The 17,741-nt window shown below is 42.6% G+C and overlaps 1 protein-coding gene across 2 annotated transcripts in view; it reads left to right on the top strand.

The window, feature by feature from the left end:
- Positions 1 to 17,741, top strand: part of POLN (DNA polymerase nu) — a 172,843-nt gene that overhangs the window by 52,066 nt on the left and 103,036 nt on the right. For both annotated transcript variants that reach the window (XM_033856528.2, XM_073804755.1), the window contains 5 exons: positions 1,333 to 1,401; positions 2,628 to 2,688; positions 3,382 to 3,446; positions 16,454 to 16,537; positions 16,850 to 16,945. In XM_033856528.2, coding sequence (XP_033712419.1) covers positions 1,333 to 1,401; positions 2,628 to 2,688; positions 3,382 to 3,446; positions 16,454 to 16,537; positions 16,850 to 16,945 — 375 coding nt within the window. The remainder of the gene's footprint in view (positions 1 to 1,332; positions 1,402 to 2,627; positions 2,689 to 3,381; positions 3,447 to 16,453; positions 16,538 to 16,849; positions 16,946 to 17,741) is intronic.

The raw sequence follows: 17,741 nt of genomic DNA, 5'->3' as shown, positions 1-17,741 counted from the left end.
GCACCTTGCCCAAGGTCATGGTTCAGTTCAGAGTTTGGATTTCTGACTCTAAAGTATAGTTTCTTTCCAGTATACACACGTGCAAGTTAGGGGTGGGAGTGGCTGCGCGGGACAAAGCACCAGCTCCAGCGGGTGTGTTTTCTCCCTGGCGAGAAGTTGGAGCCCCTCACCCAGGCCGAGCAGCTGCTCCCAGAGCTGTGCGACTCAGTCGCTCCCCGCGCGCCGTTGCCTTATGGTCCCACCGGGAGGCTTCGCCTGAGGCCCTCCTCCACACACCGGGCGGGAAGGAGGCTGCCTGGGATGAACTTGCGCTCGTATCTTGTTAAACAGGGCAGCAATGCGTCTGCTGGAGGTGGAAGGCGTCCCGCTGCTCCGCAGGGTCTCCTGCTGCCCTGGAGCAGTGGTACGAAAGGAGGGGAAAGGAAAGCGCGGTCCGGGTCAAGGAGCAGCAGGGAAGCAGTGAGGACTCATGAGAGTGTGGCTCCTGTCGGGGAGGCGGGAGACCTCGGATGGCGAGAAGGAAGATGACGAGCTCCGGCACCGAGCGCGAGCCGTCCCGGGGAAGCCTCGCTGCTCAGCGCTGCCGTCGGGGAGGCGCGTTCAGGCAGCAGGGCGGTGGCCGTCTGCCGGTCACAGCTGACGCGTTCACGTGGACGTGTTCGTGGTGCCTCCCAGCTAGTGGTTCCCGGGAGAGTCAAGACCCGGGATGGCGGCAAGACAAACTCGGGGTGCACAGCCAGCCGCCGATCATCGTGGTGGGGGTGGCGGTGTGTGTGTCTCTAAACTGAGGCCAGGCACCTGGAGTCTGGGGGGTCGTGTGGCAGCAGGAGGGGTACAGTGGGGACACAGGGCTCTGCGCAGGGGGGCAGAATTCGACTGTCGGGGCCGCGGCTCACCACCGCCCTCTTGGTCAGCTGGACAAAGACCCTGTTGGCCCACCTCCCAGGGTCTCTGTGTGTGTCTGGGACGGGGACCGGCGGTGAGTGTGGACGAGGCACTGGCTCCCAGACGCCCACGGTGGGTAGAGGGGCAAGCCGAGGGGCCAGGTCTGTCTCTACCACCATGCGATCTTTGCACCTTGGGCACTTAGCTCCTTTGTGGGTCATTTCCTGTAAAATGAGGATAACTGGGTTGGGGAGAAAGTAAGAAAGCAATAGGTAGCTTGAATTTGCCTGAAAAGTATCTTCCGAAGTGTGGGAACTGCTCTGCTTGAGGCGGTGGGTGGCGGCACCAGATGTGTGCTCTCTGCCGAGGAAACACTGCCGCTTCCTAGATTGTGATGAACGTTGCTGCCAAATGTGCCTAATGCTGAATTCTTTTGATCTTTTAAAGAATCAGAATGTACATGCGGACCTGAGGGTGCTCTACAGACTTACGGTGGGCCTTTGTTCCCAGCTCAAGGCAAGGCATTTCATTGTAACTTCACTGTCCAAGGGCTGTCTTTCATTCGCAACCATGCTCACAGGAAACAGTACCCTCAGTGTCTTTGTGCAGGAAACGGGGTTCTGAGGCCAAGTGAACCTGCGCATCACTCATAGAAGGGCAGTCCAGATGATAAGACCTGAAAATGTTTAAATGTTTTCTATAGGTTGACAATAATTGTAACTTTTTTTAAAGACTCAATTCAATTGGAATGTTTCTAACTCTGCAGTTAATGTAAAAGCTAAGAGTTTATTTCAGTTAGTAGTGATGGACACAGCTCCACTCAGTCTCATTGGGAAGCAGAGGTCATTTGAAGGACCTGTCAGGAAGGGTTGAGTGAAGGCGCTGTGAACCACAGCAAGGGCAGGAGTCAGGGGGCCAGAAGGGACGGAGAAGTCTGCAGGGCAGGCACTGGCTGGAAGCTTTCCACCTCTGGGCTCAAAGGGCGGGCTGTTACAGGGACCCTGGGAAAGCAGTGGCCCTGCAGGGGGCTGCTGGCCAGGAGCTGGGTGCCAGAAGTGGTGGCTGCAGGCCAAGGACTGGGGCCAGAAGTGCACCGTGGGGTGGCGCAGGGGAAACCCGCTTCCCTCTCCTCCTGCCCCTGAATGGGCAGAACCAGCCCGAGGGCAGAGAAGGAGCCCAGCTGATGTGGCCTGGAGGGCATCTACCCTTCTTCCAGGGCCAAGAACAGGACAGAGGATGGGTCCTAGGGGCAGCCGAGAAGGTGAGGGCACAGCAGAAGGACAGACGAGGCAGAGGGCTCTCAGATGGAAACCCTGATAAAGAGCGTGGGAGGTGATCCGAGTAGATGAAGGTGGTGCACGTCTCCCCATGTTAATTTATAAAGTCTGTGCAAAATCGAGGAAAATTCTAGTTAAATTTTTGGGAATTCAGAAAACCTATTTTGAAATTAAAATGGGAGACTAAAAGTCCACAAATACCTAAATCACACTTAAAAATAAGAAAGATTAAAGAAAATTGGGAGTGGGACTTGTCCTACCAGGTATTTCTGAATATCTCTACTAGGGCTTGGTAATAAAATAGGATACTTGACAAAAATAGGGATTTTATTAGGAAGGAGGATAGGGGAACCAACCATGCCCACCAGAGGAGTTGCTCAATGAAATTAAGTAGGCTGTTCAGCAAATGCAGGTAGGAATAATAGTTTAAAAGTAACACTGATGTCATTTCTTCCTATGAAACAGGTTTACGGTTTATGGCAACTGTTTTGTACTTTGGAGCTTCCTCTGATACCAATTTTGGCAGGTAAGGTACCCTAAAGATGATGCCCAGTCATCCTTCTAGAGAGTTCTTTGTACCTTTTGGGAAGACTGTTTTCTCTTGACTTAGTTTGGGGTGGGCAGTGCATCATATGGGCACCGAAGAGGTAGTGAGCCCTTAACTTTCCCTTTCTCTAACAAGAGGGATTGGACCGCATCACCGCTTGGGCTAGAAGGACTCTAAGGTTCTAACATCTAGGTCACGTGGTATCGCTTCTGTACTGCCTGTTCTGCAGGTGTTCTGCCGGACTCCCACAGCCCTGAGAGCAGTGGTGGGGGGAGGAGGCCTGTCTGGATGTTTTCCAGGTCAGCACTTGTCCTGGTCCTGGTGTGATGGACCCTTCTGCTTCGTGAGAACCCCCTGCAAGCACTGTTGCAGGCTCTGCTCTGCCTTTGCTTTTAGCCCCTGACCCGCCCTGTCCTGCTGGGCACCTGGGAGAGCAGAGCCTCGCCCAGCATGGCAGCTGAGTGGCCGGGGGTGACTCTCCATCCAGAGTGTCCCCATGTCCACTGCCACCATTGCTGGGCTCCAGTACTGACCCTCATGGACGCTGCCGAGCTCGCACTGTCATCTTGGTCCTCATCGGGGGATGAGGCTTGCTCCTGGCACTGCAGTCTTTCTCAGAAACGATTTGTTGCTACAGTACAGATTTTTATCTGCTTTGGTTTTGAATCACAGTGATGGAAAGCCACAGCATTCAGGTGAACAAGGAAGAGATGAAGAGGACTTCAGCACTTCTTGGGGTACATTCTTCTGTCAGACTGTTTGCATGTGTTAGCTCTCTCCTGTCTGATGAGTTGGTCCCCTTGGCAGTTCTCGGGTGACTTTCCTTTTCTTCCCTTCCTTGTTTGTCCCAGACTGATGTTGGCACTGTTCCTCCTATCTCTGACTCCTGCAGCGGAGTACCACGCTTTGAAAGGATTGAAACAAGCGTCACATCTGGGTGCTCTCCATGTGGATGTGTGCATGGTTTAATGGATACCCACTGACCTTCTCCAAACTTAGGTTCTTGCAAGGACATTGCCCCTTGTAGTTGGTGACATTTCTTGGATTCTTTAAAGAAGCAAAATCAAAGTTTTCTAACTGTGAAAAATAAAAAATACAGAGCGATGCATAAAGATGCATAAAAAAGATGCATTAAAAGTTCCACTTAAGTTATTTTAAAGGAAACTCCGGTATAACCATCACTTAGGTCAAAGCAGAGAATTTCCAGAAGCCCTGCTTGCCCTGCCCTATCAGAACCCTCTTCCTGCTGCCAAAAGCAACCCCCGTCCTGACTTTTATAGTCGTTACGTTGTTGGGTTTCTTTACAGTTTTCCACTTCAAAACCTAAGTGATATAGTCGTCTCTCCTTTTGAAGGAACTGTAAGTTAGCGGTGGTGTCTGACCTCTCTCACTCAGCCCCTGTGTCTCAGCTTCTAGTCCATGTCCTTTGGTGCCTTGTCCTCCGTTGAAGGACTCCATCCCACTGTTGATGGCATCAGGGTCATTTCCAGTTTGCAGGCATTACAAACTGTGCTGCACCCCTGAGCACATCTCCTGGGCCCGTGGGCACATGCTTCTTAGGGTACAAGGCAGGGTGGGCTGCTGGTGCAGCTTTATCAGACAACACCAAATTGCTTTCCAAAGTCACAGCTGCCAGAATTGCACACGGGGTTCTGTCTTTGCGCATCCTCCCTCGCACGGGTCCACGGCCTCTTAGTACAGCCATTTTGGTGAGGACGTAATGGTATCTTGTTATGATGTTGGTTTCTATTGTCCTGATTACTGAGGAGGTTGAATAGCTTTTACTTCATCGTTGGCTATTAGGAGTTTCTCTTTGGTAAAGGATCTGCTCAAAATTTTTACCTTTTTTTTTTTTTTTGCAGTACACAGGCCTCTTACTGTTGTGGCCTCTCCCGTTGCGGAGCACAGGCTCCGGACGCGCAGGCTCAGCGGCCATGGCCCACGGGCCCAGCCGCTCCGCGGCATGTGGGATCTTCCCAGACCGGGGCACGAACCCGTGTCCCCTGCATCGGGAGGCGGACTCTCAACCACTGCGCCACCAGGGAAGCCCTTTACCCATTTTTATATTGAGGTTTTTGTCTATCTATCGCTTTCTGATTTTTAGGACATCTTGATATATATTCTGGTTACAAGCCGGTTACATATACCTTTGCCCTCTCTGTCTTACCTTTTTATTCTCCTAATGGGGTCTTTTGACCAACAGAAGTTCTTAATTTTTAATGTAGTGCACAATTTATCAATCTTTTTCTTTATGGTTCGTGCTTTTTGCATCTTGCTTAAGAAAGCTTTCCTTACTTCAAGCTCATGAAATACTCTCATGTGTTATGTTTGAAGCTATTTTCATTAGCCTTCACACTTAGGTTTATAAACCTGCAACTGATTTTTTCTTTTTATGTAATTTTTTTATTGAGAAAGAAATTATACACAATAGTGCAAATCTTTTAAAATTTATTGTGGTAAAGTACACTTCACATAAAATTTATCATCATAACCATTTGTAACTACACAGTTCAGTGGTATTAAGTACATTCATGTTGTTGTGCAGCCATCACCACCATCCATCTCCATAAATGTTTTCATCTCATAAAACTCAAACTCTATACCTATTAAACAGTAACTCCCCATTCTCCCCCCATACCCCCGCAGCTTCTGGCAAGCACCCCTCTTCTTTCTGTCTCTATGATTCTGACTACTCTAAGTGCTTCATATAAGTGGAATCAGACAGTATTTGTCTTTTTGTGACCAGCTCATTTCACTTAGCATCGTGTCCTCAAGGTTCGTCCATGTTGTAGCATATTGCAGAATTTCCTTCCCTTTTGAGGCTGAATAATACTCCATTGTAGGGACTTCCCCGGCGGTCCAGTGGTAAAGAATCCGCCCTCCAATGCAGGGGACGCGGGTTCAATCCCTGGTCAGAGAACTAAGATCCCACGTGCCACGGGGCAACTAAGCCTGTGCGCCACAACTACTGAGCTCGCGCGCCTCAATGAGAGAGCCTGCACGCTGCAAACTACAAAGCCCATGGGCTCTGGAGCCCGAGCCACAACTAAAGAGAGAAAAACCCCATGCCACGGCTAGCGAGAAGCCCGTGCGCTGCAGCGAAGATCCCGTGCGCTGCAACGAAGACCCGATGCAGCCAAAGAAATAAATATTTTTTAAAAAAAATACTCCATCGTATGTATATACCACATTTTGATTATCTGTTCATCTGTTGTTGGATGCAACCTAGGTTGCTTCCGTATTTTAGCTATTGTGAATACGGGCTATGAAAATGGGTATACAAATATCTCTTTGATATCCTGCTTTCAGTTCTTTTGAACATATAACCTGAAGTGAATTGCTAAATCTTGTGGTAATTCTGTTTTTAATTTTTTGAGGAACTACCATACTTTTTCCACAGCCCCTGTACCATTTTACATTCCCACCAACAGTGCACAAGGGTTCCAATTTTTTCTATATCCTTGCTAACACTTACTGTTTTCTGTTTTCTGATAGTAGCCATCCTAACGTGTATGAGGTGGTATCTCATTGTAGTTTCGATTTGCATTTCACTAATGATTAGTGACGCTGAGAATCTTTTAATGTGTTTATTGGCCATTTTTATGTCTTCTTTGGAAAAAATGTCTATTCAAGTCCTTTGCCCATTTTTGAATTGGGTGGTTTTTCTTACTGTTGAGTTTTAGGAGTTCTCTCTGTATTTTGAATATTAATCCCTTATGAAGATAATATGATTTCAAATATTTTCTCCCATGCTATGGGTTGCCTTTTTACTCTGTTGATACTGTCTTTTGATGCACAAAAATTTTTAATTTTCATAAAGTCCAATTTAAAATTTTTTTCTTTTATTACCTGTGCCTTTGGTGGTGTATCCAAGAGGTCATTGCCAAATCCAATGCTGTGACGTGTTTTTCCTCTCTTCTTCTAAGAGTTTTATTATTTTAGGTCTTACATTTAGGTCCTTGATGAATTTTGAGTTAATTTTTGTATATGGTGTTAGGTAAGAGTCCAGCTTCATTTTTCTGCATGTGGACATCCAGTTTTCCCAGCACCATTTATTGAAAAGACTGTCCTTTCTCCACTGAATGGTCTTGGCACCCTTATCAGAATCATCTGACTATATATGCAAGGGTTTATTTCTGGGCTCAGTATTTTATTCCCTTGGTCTGTATATCTGTCCTAATGCCAATACCACACTATTTTTTATTATGTAGTTTTGTAGTAAGTTTTGAAAGCAGGAAGTGTGGGTCCTGCAGTTTCGTTCTTCTTTTTCAAGATTGTTTTGGCTACTTGGTGTCCCTTAAGATTCCATATGAATTTTAGGATGGATTTTTTTTATTTCTGAAAAAAAGTGTCTTTAGGATTTTGATAGGGATAGCATTGAATCTGTAGGTCACTTTGACTAGTACTGACATCTTAATATATTGCCTTCCAATCCATGAGCATGAGATGTGTTTCCATTTATTTATGTCTTTTTGAATTTCTTTCAGCAATGTTTTATAGTTTTCATCATATAAGTCTTTCACCTCCTCCGTTAAGTTAATTCCTAAGTATTTTACTCTTTTCGATACTATTGTGAATGGAATTGTTTTTGCAATTTCCATTTCAGATTGTTCATGTGTAGAAATGAAACTGATTTTTGTGTGTTGATGTTGTATCCTGCTATTTTGCTGAGTTCAGAAAGTTCTAACAGTTTTTTTTTGTGGAATCTTTAGAGTTTTGTACATATAAAATCATGTCATCTGCAAACAGGGATAATTTTATTCCTTCCTTTCCAATTTGGATGCCTTTTATTTCTCTGTCTTACCTAATTGCTCTGGCTAGAACTTCCATACCACGTTGAATAGAAGTGGTGAAAGCAAACATCCTTGCCTTAGAGGAAACGCTTTCAGTCTTTTACTACTGAGTGTGATGCTTGCTCTGGGTTTTTTATTAATGACTTTTGCTATGTGGAGGTAGTTTTGTTCCATTTCTAGTTTTTCTGAGTGTTTTTGTCATAAAAGGGTGTTATATATTGTCAAATGCTTTTTCTGCATGATTTGAGGTGATCATGTGTTTTCCCCCATCCATTCTGTTGATGTGGCATATTACATTGATTAATTTTCGTATGTTGAACCATCCTTGCATTCCAGGAACAAATTCCACTTGGTCATGGTGTATAATCCTTTAAATATACTGCTGAATTCTGCTTGCTAGCATTTTGTTGAGGAATTTTGCATCAGTGTTCATAAGGGATACTGATAGGTAGTCTTGTAGTGTGTTTGTCAGGCTTTGGTGTCAGGGTAATGCTGGCCTTATAAAGTGAGTTGGGAACTGTTTCCTTCTCTTCAGTTTTTCTGAAAAATTTTCAGAAAGATTGGACTACTTCTTTCTTTAAATGTTTGCTGGAATTCACCAGTGAAGCCATTGCATCCAGGGCTTTTCTTTGTTGGGAGATTTGATTACTGATTCAGTCTCCTTGCTAGTTACAGGTCTATTCAGTTTTTTTTGTTTCTCCATGATTTAGTCTTGGTAGGTTTTATGTTTCTACGAATTTGTCTGTTTTATCTAGGTTATCCATTCTGCTGGTGTACAGTTGTTCATAGTTCTCTCTGATAATCCTTTTTATTTCTGTAAAATTGATAGTAATTTCTTTTTTTTTTTTTTTTTTGGCCTCACTGTGAGGCTTGTGGGATTAGTTCCCTGACCAGGGATTGAACCCAGGCCCTTGGCAGTGAAAGTGCAGAGCCCTAAACACTGGACTGCCAGGAAATTCCCTGATCATAATATTGTTCACTTAAATTTCTGATTTTTGTAATTTGAGCCTTTTCTTTTTTCCTTAGTCTAGCTAGCTAAAGGTTTGTCAATTTTGTTGATCTTTTCAAAGAACCAAATTTTGGTTTCATTGATTTTCTTTATTGTTTTTATATTCTCGATTTCATTTAACTCTGCTCTCATGTTTATTATTTCCTTCCTCTGCTATCTTTGGGTTTAGTCTGTTCTTTTTCTAGTTCCTTAAATTGTGAAGTGAGGTTATTGAGTTCAGATTTTTCTTGTTTTTTAATATAAGCATTTATAGCTATAAATTTCCTCCTTAGCACTGCTTTTGCTGCATCCCATATACAGGTATGTTGTGGTTTTGTTTTCATTCATCTCTAAGTAATTTCTAAGTTTGCTTTTGATTTCTTCTTTGATCTTTTGGTTGTTTAAAAGTGTGTTGTTTAATTTATACAATTTTGTGAATTTTGTAGTTTTCCTTTTGTTATTGATTTCTAACTTCAACTTGCTGTGGTCAGAGAAGATACTTTCTATATCTGTCTTTTAAAATCTCTTGAGACTTAATTAGTGGCCTAACATGTAGTCTATTTTGGAAAACATCCCATGTTCACTTGAGAAGAATATCCCATGTGCATGTTATTGTCGGGTAGAGTGTTATGTACATGTCTGTTAGCTCTAGTTGGTTTATCATTGCTTAAGTTCTTATTTCCTTACTTACCTTCTGTTTAGTTGTTCTATCCATTATCATGAGTGAGGTATTCAAGTCCCCAACTATTACTGTAGAACTATCCATTTCTCCCTTCATTTCTGTTAGTTTTTCTTCATATATTTTAATGGTTTGTCATTAGGTATGTAAATGCTTATATTATATCTTCTTGCTGTATTGAAAATATAATGTCATCCTTTGTCTCTTGTAACCAGTTTTTATTTAAGTTCTATTTTGTCTGATATTAATACAGCCATCCCTGCTCTGTTTTCATTAATATTTGGATGGAATATCTTTTTCCATCCTTTCAATTTCAACCTGTTTGTCTCTTTGAATTTAAAGTGAGTCTCTTGCAGACAGCATATAGTTGGACCATGGTTTTTTATCCATTCTGCCAATCTCTGTCTTTCAATTGGAGAGTTAATCCATTTACATTTAATTAATTACTGATAAGGAAGGACTGACTTCTATCATTTTGCTATTTGTTTTCTATATGCCTTATAGCTTTTTTGTCCTTCATTTCCTGCATTACTGTCTTCCTTTGTGTTTAGTTGATTTCTTGTAGAAATGTTTAAATTCCTTTCTCATTTCCTTTTGTATATATTCTATAGTTTTTTCTTTGTGGTTACCATGGGGATGACATCTAACACCCTAAAGTTATAACACTCCAATTTGAATTTATATGAGCTTAACTTCAATGACATACAAAAACTGTGCTCTTTTACAGCTCTGTCCCCCCACTTCCAGTTATTGATGTCACAAAATTACATCTTTATACATTGTGGGTCCCAAAATATAAACTAATAATTTTTTAAAATTATGTAGAAAGGAAGATTTGGAGTCACAAACTAAAGTTACAGTACTACTAACTTTTATACTCATAATTGTTTTTTTCTTAAATCATATAGAAAACAAAAAGTATAGTTACAAATAGTTATAATACTGGCTTTTATAATTCACGTATTTACCTTTACTGAGATCATTATTTCTTCATTTAGCTTTAGGTTACTGTATAGTGTCCTTTCATTTCACCTTGCAGGACTTCTTTGAGCATTTCTTCCAGGGCAGGTGTAGTGTTCACATCTCCCTCAGCTTTTGTTTATCTGGAAATGTCTTAATTTCTCTCTCACTCTTGGAGGACAGTTTTGCCAGATAAGGATTTTGGGTTTACAGTTTTCTCTTTTAGCACTTTGAATATATTAACCTACTGTCTTCTGGCCTCCAATGTCTCTGATGAGAACTCTGAGGATAATCTTATTGAGGATCCCTTGTATGTGATGACACTTTTCTCTCATTGCTTTCAAAATTCTCTTTTGTCGTTGTCTTTTGAAAGTTTGATTATATTATGTCTTCATGTTCATCTCTTTGAGTTCATCTTACTTGAAGTTTTTGAGCTTCTTTGATGTTTGTATTCATGTATTTCATCAAATTTGAGGAGTTTTCATCTTTAGTTTTCTAAAGATTCTACCAGAAAACTACTAGAGCTAATCAATGGATTTTGTAAAGTAGCAGGATAAAAAATTAATGCACAGAAATCTCTTGCATTCCTATACACTAATGATGAAAATTCTGAAAGAGAAATTAAGGAAACACTCCCATTTACCATTGCAACAAAAAGAATAAAATACCTAAGAATAAACCTACCTAGGGAGACAAAAGACCTGTATGCAGAAAATTATAAGACACTGATGAAAGAAATCAAAGATGACACAAACAGAGGGAGAGATATAACATGTTCTTGGATTGGAAGAATCAACATTGTGAAAATGACTCTACTACCCAAAGCAATCTACAGATTCAATGCAATCCCTATCAAACTACCAAGGGCATTTTTCACAGAATTAGAACAAAAAATTTTACAATTTGTAAGGAAACACAGAAGACCCCAAATAGCCAAAGCAATCTTGAGAAAGAAAAACGGAGCTGGAAGAATCAGGCTCCCTGACTTCAGACTATAGTACAAAGGTACAGTAATCGAGACAGTATGGTACTGGCACAAAAACAGAAATATAGATCAATGGAACAGGATAGAAAGCCCAGAGATAAACCCACACACATATGGTCACCTTATCTTTGACAAAGGAGGCAAGAATATACAGTGGGGGAAAGAGAGCCTCTTCAATAAGTGGTGCAGGGAAAACTGAACAGCTACATGTAAAAGAATGAAATTAGAACACTCCCTAATACCATACACAAAAATAAATTCAAAATGGATTAGGGCCAGACACTATCAAACTCTTAGAGGAAAACATAGGCAGAACACTCTGTGACATAAATCACAGCAAGAAATAGGTAGCTAGTGGGAAGGAGCTGCATAGCACAGGGAGGTCAGCTTGGTGCTTTGTGACCACCTAGAAGGGTGGGATAGGGAGGGTGGGAGGGAGGCTCAAGAGGGAGGGCACTTCCCTGGTGGTGCAGTAGTTAAGAATCCGCCTGCCAATGCGGGGGACACGGGTTCAAGCCCTGGTATGAGAAGATCCCACATGCCACAGAGCAACTAAGCCCATGCACCACAACTACTGAGCCTGCACTTTAGAGCCCGTGAGCGACAACTACTGAAGCCTGTGCACCTAGAGCCCGTGCTCCGCAACAAGAGAAGCCACCACGATTAGAACCTGTTCACCACAACGAAGAGTAGCCCCCACTTGCACAACTAGAGAAAGCCTGCGCACAGCAACAAAGACCCCACACAGCCAAAAATAAATAAACAAACAAACAAATAAATTTATTTAAAAAAAGAAGGAGGGCATGGGGGATATATGGATACATATAGCTGATTCACTTCGTTATACAGCAGAAACTAACAGAACATTGTAAAGCAGTTATACTCCAATAAAGATGTAAAAAAATTTTTGAGGGGTTTTCAGCTATTATATCTTCAAATATTCTTGCTATCCTTTTCTTTCTCTTCTCCTTCTGGGGCTCCCACAGTGTGTGGATTGGTCTGCTTGATGGTATCCCACAGGACCCTTAAGCTCTGTTCACTTTTCTTCAATATTTTTTTTCTTTCTGCTCCTCAGCCTCAATAATTTTCATTATTCTCTCTTCAAGTTCACTGATTCTTTCTTCTGCCTGCTCAAATCTCTCTTTGAACCCTCAAGTGACTTTTTAATTTCAATTATCATACTTTTAAGCTCCAAAAATTTCTTTTTTAGTTTCTTTTTACATTTTCTGTCTCTTTATTAATATTTCTATTTTGTTCACACATTGTTTTCTTGACTTTCTTCACACCCTTCTTTAGTTCTTTGAGCATCTTTAAGATGGTTGTTTTAAAGGTGTCTGGTATATATCTGCCATTAGGTCTTTTTTTTCAGTGATAGTTTCTGGGTTTTTTTTTCCTTTGAATACACCATATTTTCCTGTTTCTGTGTTTGTCTTGTGATATTTTTGTTGAACATTGGACATTTGGATCTAATAATGTGGTAACTCTGGAAATCAGATTCTCTCCTTTCCCACAGTTTGCTCTTTCTGTGTGTTATTGTTTCTGTTTATTGTCTTGGGTTTTTTAATTTGCTGCAGGTTGTCTCTGTGTTGAGGATCAACCTAAAGTATAAACCTAAGGTCTTCACAGTTCTTTTCTGAGCCTTTTCCTTGGCATGCACGGTCACTTTCTAATTTTCCCCATGTATGTGAAGTTATTTTTGAATGTCCTTGTCTTTAATATCTGGCTTCAAAGGAGAAAAAGCAAAAAATGCAGAGGGGTTAAAAAAGGCACTAGCCCTTTAAGTCCCCTGGAAGTCACTTAAGCTGGAGGGAGAGGGTCTTGCAATAATGGGGGAAGTGCAACAACAATGGCCTGTTCATCTGCACCTCTGTGATCAGAAGCAGCAATCAGTGATCAGAGCAGAGGCCTCCAATATCTGTACAGGGTCTTTTTTGCCCCACCAGTTCCTGCAGGCTGTGGGCAGGCTGCTCCAGAAACAGGTGCATGGCCTCCTGGCCTCGGGCCTCCTGTCTGGGGGAGGTGGGGTGGGTAGCTTCTATGGTACCAAGAGCTGAAACTGACCAAAATGAACTGCGGTTTACCATCCAAGGCTTCCCCTGGAAGCCATCAGCAGACTCCAGAGTTCCCAGACGATTACATCAGAGGGTTCTTCCCCTGCAGTTGCTGTCCAGGTGGGAGATGAAGTCTCACCTCACAGGTGCCTCCTACTCTGCCATCTTCCCTGAATCTGCTTGGTACAAATCTTAAGTGTACAGCTTGACGTATTTTTATATACGTACACATCCATGTAACCTCCACCCAGATCAAGGTATAGAATATTTCCAGCACCCGGAAGTCTCCTTCCTGTCCCCTCCCAGTCTGTACCCCCAGATAGCCATTCATCTGACCCTGTCCTTGGTGATTCTGAGCTTCATGTAAACCACACAGCATGGGCTCTTTGGTTCTGGCTCCTTTTGCTCACATTCTGTCTTTGGGATTCACCAGTTTGGTTGAATGTAGCGGAAGTGCATGCCAATGAAAATTGCTTGTAGCACCTATTGTAAGAAGGTGCCATAATTTCCTTACACCCTCTCCCATTGTTGGCCACTGTGATCGCCGTGGCTGCGACTATTCATGTGGTGTAACTATAACCTGTGGTGGATAAGAGAGCTCTTGGTTTTCTATCCAGAAGTGGAATTGCTGGGTTACAGGGTATGCGTATATCTGGCGATAGTAGGTACTTCCAAATAGCCCTTCAAATTGGTTATAACATTTTCTAGTCCCATTTGCTACATCCTCACCAGCACAGTACTGTCAGTCTTTTTCACTTTAGCTATCCTGGTGGGTCTGTAGTCGCATTTCACTGTGGAGTTAATTTGCATTTCCCTGATAAGTAATAATAGTGAGCACCTTTTCATACGCTTGATGGTATTTTGGATATATTCTTTTTGTGATCCAATTTTTCAAAGAATTTGCCTATTTAAAAGTTTATGTCAGCTTTTTCTTATTTACTTATAGGAATTGTTTATATATTCTGTATGTGGGTCCTTTGTAAGATATATTGAAAGTACTTTCTCCCAGTCCAGGGTTTGACAAACAGTGGTCTATAGGCCAAATCCATCCTGTGGCCTGTTTTCATATGGCCTGAAATTAAGAGTGGTTGTTACAATTTTTAAAAAACAAACAGAAGTAGAGAAGAATATGTGACAGAGACCATATGTGACCCATAGAGTCTGAAGTATTTACTGTCTGGCCCTGTCTTTGTCTACAGCTTGTCTCTTTACTCTCTCAATAGCTATGTCCTTTGATGAACAGAATTTCTTCATTTTCATGAAGTCCAATGAACCATTTCTTAAATGTTTGAGAATTTTTGTGTGCTAAGTACTCTTTGTCTGACCTCTAGTAAAGATATTCTCCTGTGTTTTCTTGTATAAGCTGTATTATTTTAAGCCTATCCTCCACTTCAAATTAATTTTTCTGCATGGTATAAAGTACAGTTAAGATTTTTCCCAGATGGATTTCCATTCATTTAAGCACAATTTATTAAAAGTGCCACTGTTTCCTGCACTAAGAATTACAGTAGTGTCTTTGTCATAAATCAGGTCACTGTGTATGTGTGGGGTTTTTTCTGGACTCTTTTCTGTTTTTTTGTTTTGTGTGTCTGTCCCTGTGCTAATACTTCCCTGGCTTAGTTACTGTAGGCTTATAATATGTCTTGATATCCTACAGTCTTCCATCTTTGTTCTTCCACATGGTATTTATCAATCCAGGTTCTTCACATTTCCATATAAAATTCTCTGATCTACTTTTTAAAAACCAGCTGGGATTTTGATTGTACTTTCAATGCGTGTGATAAAGGACTCATATGCAGACTCTATAGATAACTCCTGTCAATAAGAAAAAGCCACTTAACAATTTAAAAAATATTTTATTTATTTATTTGGTTGTGCCCGGTCTTAGTTGCGGCAGGTGGGCTCCTTAGTTGCAGCATGCGAATTCTTAGTTGCGGCACGTGGGATCTAGTTCCCTGACCAGGGATCAGACCCATGCACCCTGCATTGGGAGTGTGGACTCTTAGCCACTGGACCACCAGGGAAGTCCCCATTATCTGTTTTTTCATGCTTTGTTCCTTGTTTTTCTTTTTATCATTTGTTCCCTTGACTATAGAATTCTGGCATACCTTAACTGAGGCCATTGTCTGTGGGTTCGTCTTTTTGCCTACTGCTAGTTTTTTGTATCGTACTTGTCCTGCTCCTATTTGTAAACGTCTTTCAGTATTTCAGCCGAAAGGCAGTTCTTGTCTGATAAAGGTAGAGTGCAGATGATATTTCCTCAGAGTTGGTTGATTTACACTCTGCTCTCTCTTTTCTTTTATAATAATTTTTTTAAATATGTAAATCTATGTATTTATTTTTGGCTGCCTTGGGTCTTCGTTGCTGCGCGCTGGCTTTCTCTAGTTGCAGTGAGCAGGGGCTACTCTTTGTTGTGGTGCACGGGCTTCTCATTGCTGTGGCTTCTCTTGTTTTGGAGCACGGGTTCTAGGTGCGTGGGCTTCAGTAGTTGTGGTTCGTGGGCTCAGTAGTTGTGGCTCATGGGCTTAGTTGCTCCACGGCATGTGGGATCTTCCCAGACCAGGGCTCAAACCCACGTCCCCTGCATTGGCAGGTGGGTTCTTAACCACTGCGCCACCAGGGAAGTCCCTATAATAATTTTTTAAAAGTCCTGGTCATGTTCTCCTTTTCTTCTGACCAAAATGGTGAGGGGGTGAGGGGTTCATAAATTCAGCATGTCCTACTGCTCTGCTCAGTACCGTATTTATCAGCTGTTTCATATCAGCACCGTATTTATCAGCTGTTTTCCCACCTGGGCCTTGCATGCCGCCCACCCCTCGTCCTGGGCTGTGCCCCAGTTTGTGTGGTTGTTCAGAGCGTTGTTGCTTGTTTCCGCTGCAGCTGCTCCTCTGTTGGGAGGGAATGTCCTGCATCATGATCACTGTGGTCACCATGCAGTTTGGTCCTAGCTCTTCTGCCTTGGGATACTTTGGAAGTTTTGAGGTTTATGATTTGATGCTGCATCCGTTTACTTGTCATAATGTTGCTGGAGAATTCCTTCTTCTTTCCCTCCTTCATTTTGGTGTGTTATTTACTATTTTTACTTCTTTAAGTTTGTTTCCTTGGGTCCACTGCACTTAAGAGAGTGATTCTGAGCCTGAGTATTGCATCATGAGTCAAAATATGTATTTCGTAATGTCCATTTTGGTAAATTTTAGATTATTTTTTATTCTTGCAAGATCTCATGTTGAGAAAAATAATCTTAAGTTGTGAAAACTATTAATAACATTGTGTCTGTCACATTCATAGTCTCGTCTCAAGGAACTGGAGCAAGAAGCCCATTTTGTTGCAGGAGAACAGTTTCTTATAACAAGCAGTAATCAGCTTCGAGAGGTAAAGCTAAATTTCAGTTCTTTTATTAAATATACTTCCTGTTCAGGGGTTAGAGGGAGATTTATTCTGATTTTATAAACATTATTTTATGTGATCATCTGAAAAGTATGTAACTTGTTCATGTCTTTCACATTGAGATTCATTACTTCAAAGCTTTTACATCTAAGAAAAGTACTGAATCAGAATCTAAGCATTTTGTCACACCTAGTCAGGTGTGTCCCCTCTGGCTGGTTGCTTTAACTCTGTTATAGTGATGTTCAGGTCCTCTCAAATCTGGGACCCGCTCATCACGTGAAATGGCTTTTGTTGCAGATCCTGTTTGGCAAGCTGCAGCTGCACCTGCTGCGTCCACAGGAGACTCTTCCCAAAACTGGGCTCCGGAGACACCCGTCCACATCAGAAGCCGTGGTAAGGGTCGACAAGTGTCCCCTCACTCTCCGAGACAATAGCACCTCCCACCACGTGCGAGTCCCTTGCAGAGCCCCGTGCTCCTTGTGGTGGCACAAGCTGGCAGCAGCCACCACGGAGCAGTTCTGTTCCATCACTTCCTTTCTGTGGCAGGAGAGGTGCCCCCACCCCAAGGTTGCCCTTCAGTTATGAAGGGAGGACAAAGAGGCTTATGGTACAGTTTTCCAGAGGCGATAAATTGCCTTGATTTCCTGCAGAGGATAATTTGATGGAACTTTGTTCTGGAAACCAAATTCTTGACAATGTAGTCATGACTTTTTTGTTTCATGCCCTCATAAGAGACTGGAAATGGGAAAAGTCATCAGTCTTCTCCTTTCCCCAAGTTTGTTTTAGAAAAATTTAGCTGCCCTTCCCTTGAGAGGAATGCATTTTTTAAAAGACAGGGTGTAGTGAGATGCTGCTTTAATCAAATGGCAGAGTGTGAATAGATATTCAGAACCCCGTGAGTATAATGATACCGCTGGAAGCCTGCAGCGAGGAGCTTGGCCAGTGGGCGAGAGGACACGTGTTGCTCTGCTGAGGGCCGGCTGTGGAGGCTCCAGCTTATCCTTTCTGTGCCTTGTTCAGCGTTGGATTTTGCAGCCGAGGAACGCTTCCCTCCAGACTCCTCTGTGCACATTGCCCTTCCAGCCCCGCACTTCCTGCTCGTCTCAGCCCTGGCGGGGCACCACGCTTGCCAACTGTCCCCACACCTGGCCCTCGGGGCCCAGGCATCAGTCACCGAGTGAACGCCCAC

Source organism: Tursiops truncatus, chromosome 5 (genome assembly GCF_011762595.2).
Source record: "Tursiops truncatus isolate mTurTru1 chromosome 5, mTurTru1.mat.Y, whole genome shotgun sequence".
Classification (NCBI taxonomy): domain Eukaryota; kingdom Metazoa; phylum Chordata; class Mammalia; order Artiodactyla; family Delphinidae; genus Tursiops; species Tursiops truncatus.
Note: the sequence above shows the minus strand (reverse complement) of the source record. Positions and strands in the feature narration are given on the sequence as shown.